This window comes from Pseudoliparis swirei, chromosome 10, assembly GCF_029220125.1.
Source record: "Pseudoliparis swirei isolate HS2019 ecotype Mariana Trench chromosome 10, NWPU_hadal_v1, whole genome shotgun sequence".
In the NCBI taxonomy this organism is placed as follows: domain Eukaryota; kingdom Metazoa; phylum Chordata; class Actinopteri; order Perciformes; family Liparidae; genus Pseudoliparis; species Pseudoliparis swirei.
The window spans coordinates 10,963,305-10,987,336 of record NC_079397.1 but is presented as its reverse complement, the minus strand read 5'-3'; the positions used below and the strand labels follow the sequence as shown (position 1 = coordinate 10,987,336).

The window sequence follows — 24,032 nt, the reverse complement described above, 5'->3', positions numbered from 1 at the left end:
AAAAATAAATCAAGTAGAAGTAAGATGATAAATATCAAGATTGACCCGTTAGTGTCTCACTGCGCCATCTTCAAGGCAATCTTCGCTATGTTATATCGAATGTAGCGTGTTTTTGTTGTAACTTTATTTGCATGAATGTATGCTAATCTTTCTACGACATTTGTAATAATTGTATTGTAATTTAATGCTGGTTTGTGTACCGTTGCAACATGTAAGAAGTGGATATGTCCATTTTGATAATATTTGTAAAGAAAATATTTCTGGGTTAGTGCGCTGTTGCCTTTCATATTTGTGATTTCTTATAGCGTGCTCAGAATAATGAATAAGATTGATACAAACTACAAAATGTTGGTCTGAAGTTTTATTCCCACTCTTTTTTTAAAGTTAGTTTAAACACTGATGGCTCGAGAGGCAGATAACTTTCTTATTGATTTATAGCACCCCCTGGTGGTGGAAATGTAACTGCCCACAAAGTCAAGCATTTCGCAACAGTGTTCATGCAACTTAGAAGGTATAATACAAAGTTCAGTAAGTAAACACCAGATACTTAACCAACACAATTTAAAAACAAGAATGTAATCTATAACATTACCGTCTTATCTCAAATATTCTGTAGACAACATTTTTGCACCTATTTTAAAAAAAAATCCGAATTTACATTAAAACTGAAAAAGTACACATGAATGAAAATATAAACAGACCAGACATACTGTTACAAATTCCACATTTAAATGTATATTATATTACACTTGGTGAGCTCAGACATCAGAAATGCAGGTGTCACTTCTCAGCTCCACTGCTCTTGTTTTAGCATCAGGAACACGCCTCAATACAGGGATGAGGACGACACCAAAATGCCCAGATGCTACAGATGTTAAAAGCACTAGAAATGGTCTCCATGCAACTGAGCGAACTGCTCGTTGTGTCTGGAAAATCCCGACTCGCAGTCTCTAACCAAGAATCCTCCCAGAATTGTTGTCTGGTTACTGACCACATCGTCTCATGAAGTAGACAGAACGCCCAAATATAAAGCTAGCACATGGCTGGTGTTATAGGATAGTATTTCCACCCCAATAAGGTATTTATATAGTGTAAAAGTATGTTAGTTTCCTTTGGCCTTTAAAACATAATCCAAATAAATAAAAAAAGTTCAGAAACAGATTTGACGTCAAGTTCCCCAAACAAATGTGCAACTTCTGCTCCAAACAGGCGAAACATGTCAGTATGTATGTTACACTTCAATGTGCAATAGGGAAGCTACACGATGAACTCTGTGTGAAATCAGACCATGGTAGCTTCTTCTCACCTCGTGAGGGTTTCACTCGTGACTTAAGACACTCGAAAAAGGAATGAGCATAAAACATATCAATCTGTGACAGAATCAAGTGTAATAGTCTCCGTATATATACAATATAGTTTCTAACCCCGATTGCTTCAAATTGTAAACAAGAGAAATCAAGTGGCTGTGATGAGAAAGTTCCCCAAAAAATCCCAGCTGAAATCATTTAAGACTTTGCCCTAATTACCACACTACAGTGCAACGCTCATGATCCCGACCACGAGCGACACAAATATCATACATATCTACAAAAGCTGACAACACGTCTCTACATTGCGATTATTATTTCACATTCTCACCCCCCAATTTATCACAGAGGGCCTGCTCTATAAGATAAGAACCCGCGATTTAATAAAAAAATAAAAAAAAGGTCAAACTTCATTCAACGTGACCCAGGAGCATCGACATTTAAAAAAAGTTTTTTTTACATCAGTTTCAAATCATTAAATATATACAGTAGTACATTCTATGATGGCCCCACAAGGCCAGAATTCAAAGAGTGGACTGCTCCCTTTAAAAAGCCTTTTTTTTCGAAAAAACAGGCACTTCAACGCTACCTCTAAAACCTTGAAGTCACACTAAAAGTGTGGAACCCAAGTGTGCATTTACATTTTTAGGCTTTCAGTGAGTGGATAAGCTCAGAGGCTCCGCCTGCTCACACGGGCGGTAATAGACAAACACTGGCGACTCCAGGCCACCGTAACCGTCGTGGCAGCGAGAAACGGCACCCGGAGACTCCTCCCACCTGCCGAAACCCAGCCGGAAGCAGAAGTTTGTGTTCAGCCCTCCCGTCTCGCCACGGACGAGAGGAGGAAGCTTCTGGCTGGCAGGTGTTTCCCGCTTTCACAGCTGGCGTCGCAGCGCTTGTCTGTCTCTCCACATGGCCCGCACCTCGTTGTAGAGCAGCGGCGAGATGAACACGATGCTGCCCCCTGTCTGTCGCAGACAAAAAAAACACATGAAGCCAAGTTACACAGGGCTGTGTTGATTACTTGAACACAATCACATGCTGCTGCGGATAAGCACCAACGCTTACACCAGTGGAAGAAGAAGTGGAATGAGCCAATTAAAAACATGGGGTTAACAGCGAGAAATTAAAATGCACTTTAAACCCATGCAAAACACACTAAATACATTAATATACTTATTGTCCCGACCCCTCAGGACATCAGTGCGATCGTTTTTAAATGAGGCAGCAGGGTTAAAAAGGCCTTAATGTGTGATTTCTCACCATGACAATGAAGAAGTAGAAGACATACGTCCAGCCCATCTTGCTCTCAATCAGGGACACCAGGTACTAGGATGACAGGCTCAATTCATAAGAATACAAACATGGTGTTAAATGTTTGCTGTATTAAATGGCCTCGAGCGTCTTAACAATGGGCAGCACGGTGGCTCAGTGGTTAGCACTGTCGCCTCACAGCAAGAAGGCCCTGGGTTCGAATCCCGGTCGTTCCAGGTCCTTTCTGTGTGGAGTTTGCATGTTCTCCTCGTGTCTGTGTGGGTTTACTCCGGGTACTCCGGTTTCCCCCACCATCATAAAGACATGCACCGCAGCCTCACCCCGGTTCGTATGGATGTGAATGAATGTTGGTGGTGGTCGGAGGGGCCGTAGGCGCTGATTGGCTGCCACGCTTCAGTCAGTCTGCCCCAGGGCAGCTGTGGCTACTGATGTAGCTTACCACCACCGGGATGACTGTGTGTGTGACTACTGGACTCTGTAAAGCGACTTTGGGTGCTTTGAGAAGCGCTATATAAAATAAATGATTATTATTATAACAAGCTACAACAAGATGATCGACGCTTTATTTAAAGAGGGAGGCGGCTGTCTAAATGTTAGGACAGTGAACTAGAGTGTTCCTCGTGTCTGTGTTGTTGTTGTTGTTCACCTGTCCAAAAGCAGCTCCTATACTTCCGGTGCCGTCCACGATGCCAGTGACGGTAGCCAAGGCCTCCTGGCTGCCGCGCAGAGCCTCCTGTCTGCCGAGGTCAGCGGATATGGCCGAGCTGATCATGTTCGAAGGGCCGCCGATGCAGAAGCCAGTGGCGGCTAACAGCGCGCCGTTTATCACCTGGTCGTTAGGCGATTCTGAGAAGGAGGGGGAGAAAGTAGTGACTGACTTTCATCAACCGTATATTATGAGCTTCTGGTAGATTGTTGCTGATTGATTTTGTGTTGAAGGATTCATAAACTAATGTGAAGAGTCGTTACTCACTGCTGTAGCCCATTAGGGCTCCCATCGCCAGCAAGAGGGTAACGACCAACACCGGGGCTCTCTTTCCCATGAAGTCGGAGATCAAACCCTGAACGGTCCCTCCTGACAAAGACACAACAGGAGACAGAAGAAATGTCTTATATATATTTATTCATTACCAAAAATGTTGTTGACCTGTACGATAACTAAAAGGTGAACAAACATTTTAATACGGTACATGAGCCAGTGTGGTTGTTTGTCATCTAATTATTCTCTTTCTTTTTTTATTATTAAATCAAACCACTCCCAAAGACAAAAAGTTTGTTCAACAACTCAAATTCCAAATGAGAAAAAGCAAACCATTTGCCAGCCACTCACCGACGATCCCTCCGACGTCGTACCACACAGACAGGCGGTCGGCCTCGGCCTCCTTCCAGCCAAAGTTGTTGCTCAGGTAGAAAGGAAGCCAGAAGAAGAAGGAGTAGTTGACCAGCTTCAGACACGCGTACGCCAGGGAATACTGCAGCCGACAGACGCAGAGTCAACACGCGCCGCATCGCTTCACCTCCATTTGTTTTAACGCCCTCTGTGACCGAGCACGTCTCGACTCACGGGGAGCACGCCGGGCAGACAGAAAGCGCGGCAGAAGCCGACGGCGCGAGGCGTCTCTTCCACGGTCGGCTCGTCCTGCTGCGGAACCGGCTGGCGTCGCCTGCCGGGCCCCGCCGCCGCCGCCCCTTCATCCTCCTCCTCCTCGTCACTTATCAAAGGCCGGTGGCTGTCTGAGTCCTCCAGCGCACTCAGACCGGTCTCCGAGTCAGAGTCTAAACCTGACACACACACACACACACATCAATTCAGGCAATAAAGACGTGAACCTGTTTCTATTTCAGGCGGAGTTCAAGTTATTTTTAATGTTTTTTATTACTTACTGTTAATGTGCTGTAGCTTCACTGTTAATGTGCTGTAGTGCGTCCTATCCTGTATCGTTTGTTATTGTTTAATGTTTATTATGGTCTGTCAATGGACTACAGCTGCTGTATAGCTACAATCTGGTACAGAGCATCAAATGGAGACATTTATGTTTTAACTGTACACGGTGCCTTTTAAATAAAGATAATAAAGCGCTCAAAATGGCATCAGTGGGAGTGAGGTAAATCTAAAGTAAACAGAGATTGGAAAAAAAAACAGTGCAAGTGCGCACACACACACACACACACATACATATCTAACATGCTCCTTGGAGTCCTTACCGACTTCCTTTGGAGAGGTAATCAGGCCGAAGAACACCACCACCCCACCGGCAAACTGGGCCACTGATGTCACCAGGAAGGCATACTGCACACACAACAGACACATCCCGTTAGCATTTAGCTGCTGAGAGAAGTATAGTAAAAAGGTATCAACAGATGTGTGTGTGTGTGTTTTCTTGCCTCGTAGCCATACTTGAGCACGCTAGAGGCCAGGAAGGCACCCAGGATGTTGCCTACAGAGGCACAAGCACTCCAGAGGCCAAACACAAAGCCACGGCTGGAGGACAGCATCAAGAATTCAATTAGAAAAGAAGGAAGAAAAAAAAATGGTACAGCAGATGCCATCGGTTACATTTAGATATAAAAAATTAATTAATTCGTTTGACTTCAATAATATGTACATTGTATTCCACTAAACACAACTTCAGGCAGCTCAGTGGCATGCTATTTTTATATGCAGCGGATTATATTCCTGCCACTGAGGAAAAACTAAATAAATAGCGTCTCTGTCTTGGCAGCGGCGCCAGTGAATGGATGTCATTGTGAGTGTGTGTGTGTGTGTGTGTGTGTGTGTGTGTGTGTGAGCGTGTGCGGTGGGCGTGTATCATAAAGCTCCACTTGACAGAAACCAACTCGACTAAACATTTCGAGGCTGGCTCGACGTCGCCTTTGCAAATCCCTGAAGCGAGTGTCCAGACGAACACAGGTTTTGCCAACGGAGAACCTGACGCACCCCGTCTTGCCGAACCAGTTGCCCATGACGGCCACAACGCAGGGCCAGACGGCCGACTGCAGGAGGCCGTTCACCACCCACAGGGCACAGTACAGGTAGACGTTGTAGATTTGGAGCCACTCGGTGAGCGTGCCAAACATGAACTCCTACAAAACACACGGGGGGGCGACGGTTTTAAAACGTTCGACAAACAAAGTGAATCGGGAACAACCGGCTCCGTGTCGCGGTCACTCACCACGGTAGCAGAGCCACACAGGCCGAAGCAGAGCACGTAGCGCAGGTTCACTCGGTCCCCGATCACACCGCTGCAGTACAGACCCTGTGTAGGACAGGAGCAGCGGAGCGTGACGCGGACGACAAACACGGGGACCGACCGCGCAGACAGTCCTGTCGAGTACCCACCATTGCGTAGGAGAAGAGGAAGATGGAGTCCAGCGCTCCCAAGAACAGAGTGGCCTGCTTTTCATCTGCAAACAGATGATTGTCCTCCCATGTCTGGGACAGTCGAGAGAAAACACGGAGAATTACATATGGCGTTTATCTACACGGTCGGTTTAGATGTCGCAGACTGTCGCGCTGCTCCGTACCTCGCCGGGCGAGAAAGCCGACACGCTGCCATTCTGGAGAGACGGCGTCCACTGGGCCGAGATGCTGACTTTCACGTTGCTGAACGTCTTCCTGGACGCGTGCAGCAGCACGTAGCTGGAGAGACGGGAACCGGTTTGATTCAGCAAGTCGAGGCAACAGCGGCTTGATAAGAGATTTATCTAACCCGTCCACGTAGAAGGAGCAGGTCAACGTTCAGCCCAACGCTGGACGGGATGCTCAACACTCGACTATTGAGTCATAGTTCTGATGTTGAACAGCAAATATTTTGGGGGGAAAAGCAATTATGTACACTACCGTTCAAAAGTTTGGGGTCACTTAGAAATGTCTTTATTTTTCAAAGAAAAGCACTGTTTTTTCAATAAAGATAACATTAAATTAATCACAAATACACTCTATACATTGTTAATGTGGTAAATGACTATTCTAGGTGGAAACGTCTGGTTTTTAATGAAATATCTCCATAGGTGTAGAGAGGCCCATTTCCATCAACTATCACTCCAGTGTTCTAATGGTACATTGTGTTTGCTAATCGCCTTAAAAACTAATATCTGATTAGAAAACCCATGCAATTATGCTAGCACAGCTGAAAACAGTTATGCTGGTGATATAAACTATAGAACTGGCCTTCCTTTGAGCTTGAAGTTTGAAGAACAAAATTAATACTTCAAATATTAATCATTATTTCTAACCTTGTCAATGTCTTGACTATATTTTCTATTCATTTGATAAATAAAAGTGTGATTTTTCATGGAAGACACGAAATTGTCTGGGTGACCCCAAACTGTTGAACGGTAGTGTACATTATAACAATAATAAGTCTTTTAAAAAGGATCTATTGAGTTGTCTTGGACACTGGGAGGTCACACATGGCATGCATGCAAGCAAGATAACATCCCAGAGTAGCAGGTCAATTTTGCTAAAAGTATTTGCAAGAAACTCTGGAATGCAACATCTTTATCTAGAGAACCGGAAATGGCTGAAACACACAGTTTCTGCTGAACAGCAGTGTCTAGTCGACTGCCTCCTGCTGCAGATGCCGCCTTGCTTTGCTCCCGATAGTTTAACATTGCCACATTTAATGTGATACCACATCTACTGTAAGATTAACACATGGCATGAAGATTGATATCCTTCTGTTTAACATCGGAGTACATTTGATTTTTTACAGGATTTGAACAAGTAGCTCGGAAAAGAGCCAGGACCTACACGCCATCGCCAAATCATTTACAAAATGCATATTTTCCCTTTCTTCCCCATTATATTATGTTACAATTCATTTTCACTGAATTTCTTGAGACCTTTGAGACCCCAACCCACACTATTGGAAATCAGTACTTATTGTCCATGTTATCTTGACCTCGTCTGGGATCGGTTGACCTGGCCCCATAAACCTTTCCCCTAAATGTACAGCTCATAACATTCACAGTGGGGTTCTGCACGCACACTGCTGTGGAAAAACTGGCTGGAGATCTAATTCCATCTTTCTTATTACTTTTTCCAATTAATATGCAATAAAGCAACAAGCTAATGAAAGATAAACTTAAAAAGAACATAAAAGTAAAAGCCTTAAGGACAGTCATACAAGACACTTGAACCAGTGCTGCTCTGAACGGGTCTCCAGTTACTCCGAGGGCATGCGCGGCATCACAGGGTCATCTAGAAACTAACGTTTAGGACGGTAGCAGGTCAGAGGAAGACCGTTAAGAGGACCTGGATTACCTAAAGAAGGTGAGGAGGAAAGCAACCAGATGATGATGAGTGTACTGTGACAGGTAGCCACAGCACAAGGGAGGCATCACAGGGGCGGCTGGAGGGAGGAAGAGGAGGTGGAGGACGAGAGAGGAAGTCTTCAGGGAGAACAGCAAAAGGACAAGGTGGGAGTCCAGCTATAGTGTCCCACTATGCCAGATGGGACAAGCACACCACTAGGGGAACAACAAAGAAAGGGAGGGATTGGAAACCAAAGATAACATGTTTCACTGCACTAATGTGTGTTATTGATATGAGGACAGATTTAGCAAAAACACTCATTGCAGAAACATCGTATTAGTCCTTTGAGGGCACAACATAACTACATTGTTTATGTACAAGAGAACATTAAAAAGACGCATGCATGCAGCGACCATGAATAGAAACCATGATGAATAGATGAATCTGGAGGGAATGCTGGCCAGTGCACTGACCCCTACAGGTATCAATGAGCCCAGTGTGCACCGACTGCCTCAGAAACTATCGCAGCTCTCCCACCAGCCCGTTGAGCTGTAACGATGCATCGCCTCACGTTGTCACACAGGACTCTACCTCAACGTGGAGTGTCTGCCAATACTGCATAATGATCCAATACCCCACTCCCCAATCTATATATGTCAGTGTGGCACTCGTGTTTTTAAAAAGTAAACCCCAGACCAAAGATTGCTATTGTAGGAAAAAACTGGCACACTGACTGAATTTCTGTGACTTATAACAAAAATCACTGTTATGTATTTTACACTGACAAAGAACTGCATCTCACGTGGATCAGTTCTGGGGGCCAGAGGTCAACATGTTGACAACCATTCATCCAAGATATTCATCTAATATATTGACCCTCTTATATGAAAGTCAATAACCTCCCTTTTATTTCCATGATAAATCATTTCCTAACGCCATTGTTTTAATTGACATGACTGACACTCTACCCATGAAATCTTGGCTGTTTTAGGCAGCTGGCGAGAGAGAATAAATCGTGTGTACTAAAAGTGTCCTATGAGGAAGTAAAGCCACTTCAGTGAGACAGATCCTGCATTGAGAATGTTATGCGAGTAAAAGGTATGCAAGTATAATCAGGGAAATGTACTAAAGTACTCACTTCAGAAAAATGCCCCCTGAGAATGTTTTTTTGCTTTCATTCATGGATTATTTGGTTTGTAAAAATACTGAAAACAGTGAGAAATGCTGTCACAAGTTATCAGAAGTGAAAATGTTTTGTCTTCAACTTCAGGATAACTGCTAAGCTGTAAAGGAACTCAGAAAATTAAAAAATAACTCCAAGAGATGAATCAATTATCATCATAGTTGGCGATTCCTTTAACAGTTGAAAAATAATCAATTCATTGCTTAATTTATGCAGCTCGAGATGTCAAACTAACAGCACACTTAAAAAGAAAACAATTGCAGAAAAAGTAGCAAATTCTCTCACTTCTAAGGTAAATCAAGTTATTGTGAGTAATCATTGTAATTGAGGCAAAGTAAGAGGTACACCATTACCCCTTGAAATGTAGAAACCAAGTACAGTACAAGTAGCACCAATGTGAACTTATATACAGTAGTTAACTGAGTAAATTTACTTATTTATGTTCCACCAATCTTTATGAAAACCCCAAGTTAAAATAGGTCGTCAGAGGAGAGCTGGTACATGTGAGCAGGTGCTCGTCTCACCAAAAACAAACTGGTAAGAATCGGACAACAACTGAGATATAAGCTGGTAAAAGTAGAAGCTGGTGAGACGACAAGGAGCTGAAGTTGCAGTAACAATACCTTTCCCCTTAAGTTAGCCTTCAGGACTTTGACATAACTCTCTTTAGGTTAAGGCAACAAACAGACTTCGTTAATTAAAGTAAAACATCTTGATTTAGGTTAAAATGCAAACTTCTACCATTTTTTAAAAGTACTTGTGGTACAATATGGTAAATAGTATTTCTCAGCGTCGGTTAGCTGGAGTTAGGTGTCTTCTGGACATTTTCTAGAAGCCTGACGATGCAGTAACAGTAACCCGCAGGTCGGACTATCCCACTGCACACACTAAAATAGAAGATATAGCGGGACGTCCCGCTCAAAGGACGACATCCACGCTCCCGCAGAACAGCTCGTGTCCATCTCTGGTGGGTGACAAGGCACACACCGTTAGCTAGTCATCACTTGGTGACAGGAGCCCCTACCGTTACAGCGCCAGCTCCGGGGTCCATTACACCTTAAAAGTCACAACAAATGTCTGCAAACAAACAGCCGGCAGCTGCAGCTTCAACCTCTCGACCTCTAAACCTGAGCGTGTTCCTACCTCTCTGCTCATGTACCCGTCAGCTGGCTCGTTCCCGTTGTTTACTGTGATTCCTCCTCCTTCTTCTTCCTCTTCTTCTTTGAGTTTTTACGGCAGTTGCCGGCCACGATTTTGCATTACTGCCACCCTGTGGATCCCACGAGCCACTGCGCGCAGAGCAGAGAGGTGCTCTGCTGCCGCCAGCAGGACAGGAGTGGAATGACAGGTATAAGACAGCTGTTGAGCGGTCACCTGTCACTGTGACACTTGTGGGGTAGAGCCAGCCTGTCATTGGCTGCAGGCAGGTTTATACATAGATTTTCAATACTGCCCCGCCAAAAACACCCCAGTTCACTGCCTGACACCACAGCAGACACCCAGCATCGTAATTCTGGTAAGCCAATAATTACATGACTGATGACATTTATTTGCTCAATAGGTCTAAATATGTGTTTAAACTGTTAAATATTTTAAGGGGTGACTGTTAGATTTGAAATTGTTCCATCTTTTCTTTTTGGTTTACATTTATACTACTACAAGGTATCATATAATATCAACAACACCATTACATAATTAAATAATTCCAAAGTTTATCTGTTCAAGTAATATGCTATGTAGTGAAGTGCTAACTGGCGCACAACGGAGGTTGTGCTAACAGAATAGAAAAATGAAAAATTCAAATTCAAATTCAATGTGAGAATATTGTGCACTTACGTATGTCAAATATGAAAACATATGTAAGTATGTGTTTATGTGTTTGTACGCTTCTAATACCGATTTGTGAAACACCTCTTCGCCATGTGAGTTCATTTATATCCTGCTAGTTAAAGAGAACTTGCCGGTAGTTTGTTTCTCTTTGGATGTGACATTGGAAGTACCATGTCCTTTCTTTTTTCACTTGCAGTTTGCAAAACCCATTGGGCCCCTCTTATTCATCTCCATGTAAATGAACAGACACTCTGGGGCAATGAGGGTGGGCTACAGCTGCATGAGCAACTGTAGCCCAGAAGCAGGTGTGATGTGAATTCCAACGACCTTCAGATTAGGAGAGAACTAATGTGACAGAATAACGTCTTCCCCACGTGCCACTCATTTCCCTGCAGCTTGTCGGCAATATTAGGACATTAAAGTATAGTTTCAGTCTGTTTCACAAATCATTCATTCGTTAGACATAGCTTGTTCGTATATGTCAGCTGTGAGACGGACGGCCAGCAGAGAGAGATGTAAGACAGAGCGAGGGACATACAGACAGAGGGAGGGAGAGAGAGAGAGAGAGGGGGGGAGAGAGACAGAGAGAGAGAGGAAGTCATATTTTGTGTGTGGGGGGAGAAAAAGAGTGAATGCAAATTAAAGATTGGAGAACGCACAGGGAGAGAAGCGTCCAGTCTCTATTCTCACTCAATTAAACCTCTGACGACTCACTTCAAGGCCTCAATAGAGTTAGAAAACCTAATGTAGACGGTTTAACGTGGACATACAACACAGCGTGCTGGTTTGGAGGCTTTACCAATGGATACTGTCACAGCAGCATCGGTTGCATTATGCTCCCGCTCCACTAATGAACACATGGAAACTTTACGACAGAAGGAGGTAAGAAGCAGCTTTGATTTTGTGCGTTTAATATACATAATTAGTGGGACTTCCACGGGCTGTGTTGGCTCCTATTTTCACTCAGTATTATGAGAATAATGGCGCTTCATTCTTAATTTAATTGGGTCATATATCTTCTACTTGGTTTTCTAATTAATTGAGAGAGAAAAAAAGTCAGAGTAGGACAAAATAAGCTGTATTCCTTAAGCTAAACTTTTCTCGAAGGTCATATGGGCATTTTGTAAAATAAACCTCAAGGATAATGATAACGGCAACCGCTTTGATTAATAATGCAGCTCTGGATAGCCTTTATCACACAGAAAATATAGGGGGTTGAATCTGTTTCCCTAATCAGCCGACATCCTTCAGAAGAGCATGCTCATCTGCTCATGCACACTGTCATTCGGGCCGCATACCAACCAAACTAACGATGACAACGGCCTCAATGCTGGGAAACTACCGAGCACTATCTCGGAGGCCACTGAACTTTGAAACATTGGCCTGAGAGATGTGAAAGTATGAGAGTGGAGAAGTGGAAGCCGGGGCCGGGTTAAAGGTCGGTCTCCTGCGAGGACAATAAGGAGCACTCAATGAAAGAGAAGGCAGAGAGGAGTGATTCAATCATGCACGCGTTCCCTAATGACTGTTGAAAAGCTGCTGCGTGTGATGAACAGGCTGAACCAGGCTGTCATGTTCCTCCTCGAGTCTGCCCAGCTGGCCCTCACAATGCCATACACTATCAGCAGTGAATGATGGCCAGACTTACTTAAATGTTAAAAAAAAGGATCTTAATCTCATGTCGACACCTTGAGTGAAAAATAAAAAAAATGTGTGCGAATGTAGTGTCAGTGAAACAAAAGCCTAAACAGACACAATGCCAATAAAAAATGTTAATATCAAAATTCTAAATGCCACATTCAACTTCAGATGTTTTCCTCTCTCTCTCTCTCTCTCTCTCTCTCTCTCTCTCTCTCTCTCTCTCTCTCTCTCTCTCAGGTGTACAGTGATCATGGCGGCCACTAAGAGAATGACCATCACGCCGGACTGCATCTACTCCACTGTCAGCAGGTCTGTATGATAATTGGTTTACCAGTGAACATTAAAATGGACATTTTACTCACAAATTCCTCCTGAAAAAATATGTAACACGGTTTGAGTTCATCCCATTCAGGAAAAGTCAGAAAAGGTCTTTTCCATTTCCTCCTGTTTATTTATTAAAACATTACAGTTTAATGAAATGGGCCCCGGTCCAAGTATGTGTTTATTTAGGGAGGCCTTGGAATTTAGTCTCAGGCTGAATTTTCCCACTGTCGCCAGAAAAAGACAAAGCGTCCCCGATCAGTCAGCTCAGTGACTGTATGGGAAGTCCAGCTTTCAGCTTTCTAGTCTCTATCTTATGAGGAAACATTGCTTCCTAACTTATTTTGTTATTCCTTTGCTAAAACCCTCCAGATGAGGTCAAGAATCCATCACCAAACTTGAAGAAAAAAAAAAATTTAAGTTGCTTTTGTCCACATGGAGTGGCAGAACAACTGTTTATCTATTACTTTACTTATTTTACTTATTAATGATCTAAATTGTATATATTTTAACTGTTTCTTCAATAAATCTAGCTAACTATTTTAAACACTAGGTTTCACACTCTCTATGGTGTGAACTGACTTTATTTAATGTTTATTTAATAGGTCAAAACACAATACACACAGATAAACACAATTATCCAATGCAACTACAGCATTAATTGCTCATTTCCAACAGCTGTTTAAAAAAAAAAAACCTGAAGGTTGGTGGGAGGTGTCTGCACTGTGCAGTGAATGTGTCAGTTGGTGATGCCGATCATGGTGACCATATATTTACTCAAGAACTGCGTTCACACCAATTTTTTAATATGATCGCTTTTTTTGTATTTCTATTTTGAATTATGATAATGTCTTTGTGTCTTTTCTCTGTGTCTTTAGGGAAAAGAAGGGCTGCGCTGGTGAGAGAAGTGATTTCCGTATCTCTTCAGAAGAAAACAAGAACGCTGGGAAAAGACGAGAGGGGGCACCCAAACTCCCCTTCACCCCATTAGACAACCTGAGCAACCAGCCGGGTGAATCCCCCGTCATGGCTCACCGGAAGCTGAGCTTTGACCCTCACGGCAATGAGAACCTCTTGGTGAGCCACAAGATCCCCAGATCCAATGGAGGCAACATCAAGAACAAGATTTCTCTGTGGGAGGAGAAGCAACCCACTCATCCACCCATTACCTCGGGTTCTTTAGGCCAGTGCGCCGACATAAAAAGGACAGAATCCCTCACGAAAAAGAGTAAAACTACTGATGAGCCGAGTGCAGAGGGTTGCAGGAAAGTAGCCTGTAAGGAGAAGGAAAACCCTGGCAAAGAGAATTTCAGAAATCTTGTGGATTCAAGGCCCTGTTCACCTGTTGAAACTGGAAAACAGCACAGAGGGACGATCAAGAGCAACAAGCCCAGTGGAGACAACAAAGGGGAGGAGAGCGGCAGAGTTGTGCACAAGGAAACGCAAGATCACGAGAAGGTAGAAAAGCTCATGGGCTCAAGGCCCTGCTCTCCTGCAGTGGCAGTACAGCAGCCAGGGGGGACGTTGAGGAAAAGCAATGAAAGAAGAAACGCAGAACAAACCAGCCAGGAGAAGAGATCTGTATTCACCCTTTTTAAAAACCTGGAGGCCATGGGGGAGAAGCACGGGAAAACCCCCCCAGAGCTCGGAAACTACTTCAGCCCGCCGAGCAAGGACAAGCCGGCGGTTCAAACGAGTGCAGCGAAAGGGAAGCAGCACCAGGAGAACGTGGACACAGAGCCAGGGGCGGCCCCCATCAACCCAGTGCCCAAACCCAGACGCACCTTTGAGCATCCAGCCACCGGCCCTGTTGGGACAAGTCAGAGGAAGGCCAGAGAGCAGAGGAACCTCCCCCCGCTGCCCTCCATCTCCACAAAGACCTCCTCAAAACCTCCATCGGGTGTCTACGGGAGACCCAGTGGAGAGAGAGTCCGGGACAAAGTCAACAGGTACAAAAATCAAATATATTAACAAATCAATGTAAACTTTAGAAAGATATCTTCACTTATTTGCCCTCTTTTGTTCCCTGTGGCAGGAGATCCTTCGAGTTTGAAGACCTCGCAGGGTCAACGAGTCGGCTCTCCTCTCGCTCACTGTTTCAGCAACATCACTACGAAGACATCACAGGTCAGGCAATGTCCAGAACTGTTTCCCCTTTTTAAAGAAGTTTTACATCATGGAAATTACACTTTATTAACTGTTTTTTTAAAACCAAAAGTTAGCTTTGCATAAAGATGTGAAATGGGGAGAATCAGCTTGCCAATTTGAGTTTTGTAAAGAAGGTGAGGTGCAGTCTTTGTGCTCAGCTATTGTCACTTAGTTATCATAGTTATCTAATCGGCCACTAAAATTTTCTTTTTTACGGGTAATTGCTAAACTATATTTAGACTGAAATGTAAACTGTAAAACAGGGGCTACCGCTCATGAATATGTCCCTGGTGTTTTCTAGAATATGTTTCCACGTGGGTTAAATGTTTTTCCACTCTATCATCAAGGACATTCTGCAGGATGTTGTATGACAACATATCGATATTTCTACTGGCAGTTTCAGCCATAACATATCAGAATAGCCATATTATTTGAACCTTGAGAAATGGCAGTAAACACGTGTGAGTCATTGCCATCTTTGGTTTCCCTGCAGACTCGTCCAAGGAGAACCCGTATGAGGACATCGAGCTGGAGAGTCAATGCTCCCAGCAGTCTTTGCCCTCCTCTCCTGGTGCCGATACAACCAAGGTTCTTACAACACAAGCCAAGCAGAATACTTCCCAACAACTTTTCCAAATGACTATGAAACTGTAATTTTTTTTCTCCGTAGACCCCGAGGCCCGGCTTCTTCAGGCAGAATTCAGGCTTCAAGCTGCTGGACCTGCGGAGAACCAACCAGTCGCCCCACAGCACCAGCAGAGGGGCCGTTTCATCCCCACCCCGGCTTAGCCCTCCCTCCACCCCCACTGAACACACGCAACACACTGATCCCTACAGCCGCACCTGCCGTAGGATACCAACGGTGTGTGTTTGGGAGCTGGATGTGTATTTTTCTTATCCAGAATCCCATCATCCTTGATTAATGACATGCTGAAGTATGTCATCACATTAACACCCCCCCCCCCCCCCCCCAACAGGTTGTACTGAGAATCAACAGCATCTTTGAGGCTCGGATCGGCAAGAAACATCTGCGAAGGATCTATCATTACGCTGAGACGAGCTCGGGAAGAGGTGACGATGTTGAAATGAAACTTTGTGTTTTTCTAACGCTTATAATTTGAATGTGGAGTTTTGAGACGTGACTTCTGGTTGCAGTTACAGATGAGAACAGTGACTCTGAGAGTGAGGTGGAAGAAAGAGCAAAAGGTAGATTACACAGCATTTTTATAATTATTATTATTTCAGAATTTTTACATCTTTTGACATCTTTAATTTATAACCACGCTGTATCTGACTTTCCTCTTCATCAGCTCATCGTCAGCGTCTCGTGTCAGTCCAGTCCATACTGAGCCAACCAAGCCAGGCCCGCTACAACAGCACCAACGCTGGAAACGGCTCTCTGGAACACCAGCGTCGGCTCTTTGAGTATTTCCTAGTTGTGTCGCTGCAGAAGTCGAAGGCCGGTGCCCACTATCTGCCAGAGGTCACACAGCAGTTCCCTCCAAAGGTCAGAAAGTTGACTTGCCATCTTGTTTTACAGGAGCCAACCACATTTTACACATCAGGTGCAGTCAACTCCTTAAGTAATCATCATCGCAACTCTGGAAATGTAGGATCCAGTCTTTCGGGAAAAAAATGGAGTTGCAATGTGAACATTGAGACCTAATGCCTCAAAATACAAATATCTTTGACCTCAGCCAGACAATAGACAACATTTATAAAAATTAAAAATGTGTAACTGATCTCAATTCAACCAGACAAGATGGCCTCAATGCAAAAAGCTAAACAAAGTGAGAGAGGATTTCTTTGTTCAGACAATAGCATTTAATCTATCCTAATTTAAATCTGTAAACTTTAATTTATCGAGAAGAACATGCACGCATTTCCCTGTTGATTGTAGACAAATATGAATACAGAATAATTATGGCAATAAAATTAAAGTAAATGCACACAAGTAGCAAAAATAAAGAGTCCACTTCTGTTGCAGCTGGAGCGGAGCTTCAAGTTCATGAGGGAGACGGAGGACCAGCTGAGGATCATTCCTCAGTTCTGTTTCCCTGATGCAAAAGACTGGGAGCCGGTGGAGAACTACCCAAGGTCAGAGTGTTAAAGTTACCTTAATGCTACTGTTTATGAAATATACATTTAAGATAATTTAATGGTAAAAAAAAGAGCCATTTCTCTCCCGGAGCAACTTTTATTACCACTAGAAGCCTTGCTGTTGAACTCATGATGGACATGACTCTTGGAATGGACTGATGAGTCCCATTATTCAGCGTGTATGAACATATATCTATGTATATCTCTCAAATGTTCAACCAAAATATGCTAATCACATGTTTATTTGTGTATCTGTTGTGGGTCATCCCTCATAGTGAGATGTTCTCCTTTGTGTTGACTGGAGAGGATGGGAGCAGGAGGTTCGGATACTGCCGGCGTTTACTGGTAAATAGAAATGAGTTGAATAAATAAGTGCACTGCTACTGGACAGGAAGTGGCTAAATACCACGATGACGGCTGAGTAAATAACCGTGCCAAAAGAGTCAGCGGGCCTGTGGGAAAATAGTCCATCTGAGAGTCTGGGAGGAAGTGTGTGAGTGTGTATGTGTGCACGTCTGCATGTGTTTTCTGTCCATCTCTTTTGACTATATATGTGTTTCAGTGCTGTTTATTGTATAGTAATATGTTTTCATTAAATAAACTTCAATATGGCCATTATCCCGTTAACACCGTGTCACTCTTTGGGATGGATTACATTATCCTTTAGGATTTATACAATGTACAAAAAAACAGTTGTACATAGTCGTTAAATAACATTTACGAATGAAAAACGTATTCAAAAGGCTAATATTTCTGCAGTATAACGTCTTCCCTTTCTTTTCAGCCCAGTGGAAAAGGTAAACGTCTCCCAGAAGTCTACTGTATTGTCAGTTATCTCGGCTGCTTCAACCTGTTCTCCAAGGTAAACCACGCTGACTGGTTTATTATAATATTGTTGACATAAAAGTGATCACAGGAATGTATAATGTATAATGTGTGTGTGTGTGTGTGTGTGTGTGTTCACTATAGGTGCTGGATGAGGTGGAGAGGCGAAGGGCTTTGTCTCCGGCTCTTGTGCAGCCCTTTATGCGAGCCATCATGGAGGCTCAGTTTCCAGCTCCAGGCAGAACCATCACCATCAAAACGTTCCTCCCCGGCTCCGGCACTGAGGTGATGGACACTGAAATATATAAATGAACCCGTTAACCTGCTTTCTGGAAAATGTGTTTGATTGTCGGTAAGAATTTCAAGTTGGCCGACCGTCGTCTGTGCTGGTGATGATGTCACTTTTGGCAGCAACAATCTTCAATGGGAGGAAACAGGGGCATCGTTAGGCCTATTTTAGAGGGACTCCCCCAAATAATTTACCATTTAAAGTTTTTTTTTTTTTACAGTTTTTTATTTGTTTGTGATGTCATTAAATTAAACTATTGTTTCAAACATGGACACGTTATTATTCTTTGCATTAATATATGTATAATAATCATTTATTCCATTACATATTTGACACTAAACTAGTTCATCTTTATCTCAGTGATGGAGTCCAAATGAGCATACAATATCACTGACCCTGAAATTCTGTCTCGAACAATGGATATCCCAAACAAAATAATTCATAACCAAACATAACGCTCCCCACCCCCTCTCTCCTCTCTCTTTCTTTTAATCTTACAAACGCCCCTGGGAAGAAGAATAGATAAAGTGATGTGCCAGAGGAGTGTGTGATAAATTTTTCATGTTTTACCAGTAAAGAAAAAATAAAAAACGTTAATCTTCATAGAAAGGTAAAATAAAAATATATCACCAGTATATATGGTCTTCCATAACGTTGTATATGTATCCGTCTTAATCCCAGGTGATGGAGCTCTGTCGGCCCTCCGACTCGCGGCTGGAGCACGTGGACTTCGAGTGTCTGTTCTCCTGTCTGAGTCTGCGCCTGCTGCTCCAGGTGTTGGGGTCTCTGCTGCTGGAGCGGAGGGTCATCTTCACCGCTGACAAGCTCAGGTTGGGCCTTCCACTGGAGCTATTTATCCGGCAGGCTAACGCATTAGCCCATGTCATGGCTCTTAAAATATGAGGTTTCACTTCTTCCATCTTTAATGTAGTTATGGAGAAAACAGATATCGACAGTTCAACCGCTGGGGGGTGTTTTCATTATGAAGTTAGAAGAAACACGGGTGGTCCAGAGCTTCATTTAAAAATACATTTCAGGCAGCCCCAGTTTTCGTCGGGGCCATGCCAGAGAGATATTTTGAGGCCAGTCTGTTGAGTTGTTGTTGTGCTGGGGCCAGATTGTTTGTTCTGCTGCAGAAAGCCAGTGGGAGTCCGAGAGAGCGCTCACAGTAGTGGAATGTGACGTAAATGAAAGAAGCATGTGACTTCGCTTTCCTCTCTGGGAAATGTTACCGTAGGGAATATTCACAGGGAATGGACTGTATTTTAAACCATAGCTCCCTCATGTGGTGAGATCCTGACTTATTTGTTGTATCTTGTTTATCTCTTTCTCTCCAAGAACAAAATCTACTTTAAAAACATGCATTGAGAAGCGTTCCCTTTTGTGCTACCCATCATTACCTTCGCATTGAAATGCGGAAGGTTATGTTTTGATCGCTGTGTATTTATTTATTTATTTATTTGTATGCGTGTTATTCGCAGAACTCAAAAAGTATTGAACCGAATCGCATGAAATTTGCTGGGATGATTGGTTATTATCCGGGGACCAGTTGATTAGATTTTGGGATCGATCGGGTCAAAGGTCAATGTCAAAGGTCATGAACAGGTCAAATCTTCTTGAATCGCATGAAATTTGGTGGGATGATTGGTTATTATCCGGGGACCATTTGATTAGATTTTGGGATCAATCGGGTCAAAGGTTAAGGTCAAGGTCAAGGTCATGGAAAGGTCAAACTCTTTTTTTTTACCATAGCACGATACATTTTTGTCCAATTGGCATGCAACGAATGCCAAAATGTTCATAATTCAATGCCCAATCTTGTGATATGCGAAGGTATGCGCTCTACCGAGTGCCCATTCTAGTTTGATAATGCATCTGATCGCCACCCTCCACTCCTTCTCCCCGTGTCTGTGCCTGCAGCACTCTCTCCCAGTGCTGCCACGCCGTCGTGGCGCTGCTCTACCCCTTTGTGTGGCAGCACACCTACATCCCCGTGCTGCCCTCGGCCATGCTGGACATCGTCTGCACTCCGACCCCGTTCATCGTGGGCCTGCTGTCCAGCTCCCTGCCCCAGCTCACCGAGCTGCCCCTGGAGGAGGTCAGAGAAGGACCCTTTCTTTCTATAGCGGTCATGCAGCGACACACTTGGGTCGTATAAAAGAAAAAAATACTTGTTCACAGATTTATCACGTCAATACATTAATGCATCGGCATTAATTGCGGCTTTCTGTGCGCAGGTTCTGGTTGTGGATCTCGGAAACAGTCGGTTTCTCAGACAAGTAGGTCACGTGTTGTACTAAATGTATAGTGTGTATATATATATATATATATATATGGCTCTGCAGCATCTGTATTGATGTGGAAATCAGTGTTCTATGCTATTTGTCACATTTAGTTGGACGATGAGGACTCCATCCTGCCCTCTAAGCTCCAATCAGCCCTGGAGACAGTTCTGGAGAGGAGAAGAGAGCTGGCTAACGAGAGAGGAGGAGACACACCTGGTGGTGAGACATAAGAAAACCTGAAAACTAGCCAGAAAAGCAGTTTAATTTATCAACTGAGCAAGTTCACGTTACACCGCATGTCTTCTCCTCCTCAGATTCTGGCCATCTTAGCACTGTGGTGTCCGAGGCCTTCGTGCGTTTCTTCGTGGAGCTGGTGGGCCACTATCCACTCTTCACCACGGGTGAACGGGAAGACGGCTACTCGTCCTCTTCCTCCTCCCCGGTCACTTGCTCCTTCCAGCGTGAGGGTTTTCGCAAAGCAATCCCATCTAAGACCGTGCGTCGCTTCCTCGAGGTCTTCATGGAGACCCAGATGTTCGGCTGGTTCATCCAGGAGAGGGAGCTCCACAGACAGGCTCTGAGAGGTGAAGAGCTGCAGGGGAAACGAGAGGTTCGGCTGCTGGAAGCCGAACCAGTGATTCATGATCATTTCTCTTCCACCAGGGCTGTTTGAAGTGAGGGTGCAGGAGTATCTAAACTCCATCCACGAGAATGAACATCGGAGGGTTAACAGGTTTCTCAAAGGATTGGGTATGTTTATTTCTGAGATCTTCTTTCTTTGTTATAGTAAAACAAACTCTGTGAAAGCAATCTACAGTAGTCTCACTCTCACCTCAAACCGCTTTGTTTCTTTTCCTCTGCTCTAGGAAACAAAATTAAATTTCTTTCCAAGAAATAATGCGACTGCAATTGCACACAAGAAACACGAACGAAAAAGAAGAAGCCCTGAAACGAGGGAAGACTTCACAGACTGCAGAGATCCAGCAAAACAAATGATCATGTGGATGCTTCATTAAATATGCTCGACCACTCCATCCTTACCTGGCTCAAGGTCTCACGATGGACACGGTGAAAACCCTGCTGCATTTCAAATGAATAAAGAAACATGGGGCTGTAGACTAACAGACATATTTAAGATGTTCCTGGTTGGTGCCTTTTTGAGATTATATTCTTAATGCAACAACATTCATGAGCCCTAATAACAGAAAGCATAAAGATGCAATTGATCTGAGGTGTAATGGTGTGAGATACATGTTGCTGGCAAAATAAAGGGAAAACCTGAATAAATGAGTATAGAGTGTAAAGGACACAAGGGGTCACTGAATGGTTTCAGTAAAAAAATCAGATCAGTCAGTCAACCTTTCACGCTTGACTTGAAAGTTGACGCTGTACCCTCTAAATCCACAAGGGGGCAGTAGTAGATTTTATTTGGTAATCTTCATACTGTCTGTGAATGACTAGAAATGCTCTTTACTGCTTCACTTTGAATTTAAAAAAAAGTAAATTTATAAAATAAAACAAGATAAATATTCTCTGTTCGGTGTTTTGAACTTGAAGTGGTGAGTCACGGTCTTGATGTAGTGTTTTGTTTTTTCTCCATTGAAAGAAATGTCTCATATAATCAATGCATCACACACTCAAAGTTTGGATGTCATCATTGTAAACTTTGTAAATCTCTTCCCCCGCCTCCCTCCAGTTCGAAGAGTATAAACAATTGATGGGGAGAGCCGACTGTATCCAATGACACTGTGCTCAAAATATTTATATTGTATTACCCACTGGACAATCCTGAGCTGAAAATCAAAGCCAAGTGAATTGTGTTCACTCAGCATTCGTGTGCCAGTTTTACACAGTGAGTAATCCGCATACCACCCATTTGCTAACCATTGACTGCTGTGTTTGTGTGCTCGAAATGATTCGGCCTTTTTTTACTACAAAGAGCCTCGGTTCAGAGTTGGTGGCAGCTTTACTATTTCAGTCTCTGAGTCATGGAAACAAAGCAGATCTTTAGCCCACGAAGAGCAAAGCACATCTTTGTCAGCATGAAAACATAACACAGGTGCAGAGCATAGTAGTGTATTGTTTGAGGACCAGAGAGCTCAGTGACTGCTGAGCAAGCCCAACCGGCCACCTTGTTAGTGGCAAGTTCACACACACACACACACACACACACACACACACACACACACACACACACACACACGTTGATGCATATACAGATGAATAGAGGACAAAACATGTCATACAGATATAGTCTCATAACAATGATGACCACCCAGAGGTACTTGCACCCCAAGGGGCACTTCTGCAGTTGCCCCTGGCTACACTGAACCATGGTGGAACCAGGTATGTGGATTATCTGCAGTACCCGGGATTTAGATCAATTAAAAGCATTATAAGAGGTATCAATTTTGAACTGTCCCTTCAAGAAAAGAAAAAACTTTTAAACTCTAAGCTAAAAGTATTTAGCAAACCTATTTATTAGTTAACAGTTAGCTGAAAGTAATAATTGACATAGTTGAAATAACGTTACGCTAAAAGTATTGGACACTATCAAAATAGATAGCTAAAGTAAGGGTTAATAAATTCACCTTTTGCCAATGCTTCTAGTCGTAGCAATTATTGTATGTATGAAATATATATTGGAGCAAAAATTACTGTTATATAATCAAGAGTTTTGGATAACATCCCGTTTAAAATGGATTCAAATGAACCTTTTTGGAAGATGTCGGACGCTACCGATGAAGGGAAGTCAAACAAAAGGTTTGGAACCTCTGCTCTAAAAACACACATGTTCAGTGGAGCTGTCACAGAGCAACACGTGTGAAAACCATACCGCGGCTTCCTATCTGGCTCCCAAGGTGGGAAAGCTGCGGCGCTTGTGGGACAGGAGGCGTCTCAGGGAAACGGATGGATGTGGTGAGCGAACAGCTCGCTGGCGGCTGCCAAAGTGTTTGCTCGCCCACTCGGGTTCCTCGCGGTGTGTTCGTGTGTAGATGGGCGAACAGTACCGAAACCCAAATTGTCACCTAATGTTTCCTGCTCGCGGGAAGACAACCGGCTCGTTAGCAGGAAGACAACCAGCTCGTTAGTGCGGAGGTAATTACGATGGCCATTAATTCTAGCCAGCAGGGGGTTGACCCCCAAGGCCTGATATCCTGCACTGGTGTGTTTCCACAGCAAACCTCCCTGTGGAATATCTCTCACCACTGCAAACGTCATGAGAGAGAGAGAGAGAGAGAGAGAGCACTCTTCTCTGCCACTTATACAACAATAGTTTGTTGAAACTCAAATCTTCCCTGCAAAGGTCACAGGTCGACTATTACCTGACTGGATTCAACCTTAAGAGTCGCTGCCCGGTGATACCACATTCTGCTGGTAATTTAAATAATCTACCTGAGAGAGAACCTGCTGCAAGACTCAGCGTTGCAGCGTACCAATGCAGTTATGGCTATTATTTCTAGCAGAAATAATATTATGCAAACATCACGGCCCATTAAAAACCACCACCATTTCAATTATTACGTCTCTCCAGAGACGCATTGACCTCATTTCAAGGTTTGCACACTTG

General features: G+C 43.6%; 2 protein-coding genes across 5 annotated transcripts; one reads left to right on the top strand and one right to left on the bottom strand.

Moving 5' to 3' along the window:
• Positions 1-346: 346 nt before the first annotated feature.
• Positions 347-10,208, bottom strand: slc37a3 (solute carrier family 37 member 3). Of its 4 annotated transcripts, none has more exons than XM_056425133.1 (14): positions 10,166-10,208; positions 7,849-8,054; positions 6,108-6,222; positions 5,923-6,015; positions 5,756-5,839; positions 5,521-5,666; positions 4,968-5,064; positions 4,788-4,872; positions 4,147-4,364; positions 3,913-4,054; positions 3,556-3,657; positions 3,229-3,428; positions 2,571-2,636; positions 347-2,275 (listed from the first exon to the last, which is right to left on the bottom strand). In XM_056425133.1, the coding sequence occupies exons 2-14, from the start codon at positions 7,923-7,925 to the stop codon at positions 2,183-2,185; spliced, it is 1,518 nt and encodes a 505-aa protein (XP_056281108.1). In that variant the 5' UTR covers positions 7,926-8,054; positions 10,166-10,208; the 3' UTR covers positions 347-2,182. The 4 variants fall into 4 exon arrangements, with proteins under 4 accessions (XP_056281108.1, XP_056281107.1, XP_056281109.1 ...); XM_056425132.1 differs by lacking the exon at positions 10,166-10,208 and adding an exon at positions 10,047-10,133; XM_056425134.1 differs by lacking the exon at positions 10,166-10,208 and adding an exon at positions 10,047-10,133 and having other exon boundaries at positions 4,147-4,358.
• Positions 10,209-11,524: 1,316 nt separating this feature from the next.
• LOC130200667 (DENN domain-containing protein 2A-like) lies at positions 11,525-21,992 on the top strand. The gene is made up of 20 exons (XM_056425125.1): positions 11,525-11,734; positions 12,731-12,802; positions 13,693-14,763; positions 14,850-14,941; positions 15,456-15,550; positions 15,633-15,824; positions 15,940-16,033; positions 16,118-16,168; positions 16,273-16,469; positions 16,950-17,059; positions 17,338-17,407; positions 17,847-17,924; positions 18,032-18,172; positions 18,858-19,006; positions 20,097-20,274; positions 20,414-20,455; positions 20,572-20,680; positions 20,776-21,045; positions 21,125-21,211; positions 21,328-21,992. The coding sequence occupies exons 1-20, from the start codon at positions 11,703-11,705 to the stop codon at positions 21,357-21,359; spliced, it is 3,162 nt and encodes a 1,053-aa protein (XP_056281100.1). The 5' UTR covers positions 11,525-11,702; the 3' UTR covers positions 21,360-21,992.
• Positions 21,993-24,032: the final 2,040 nt, after the last annotated feature.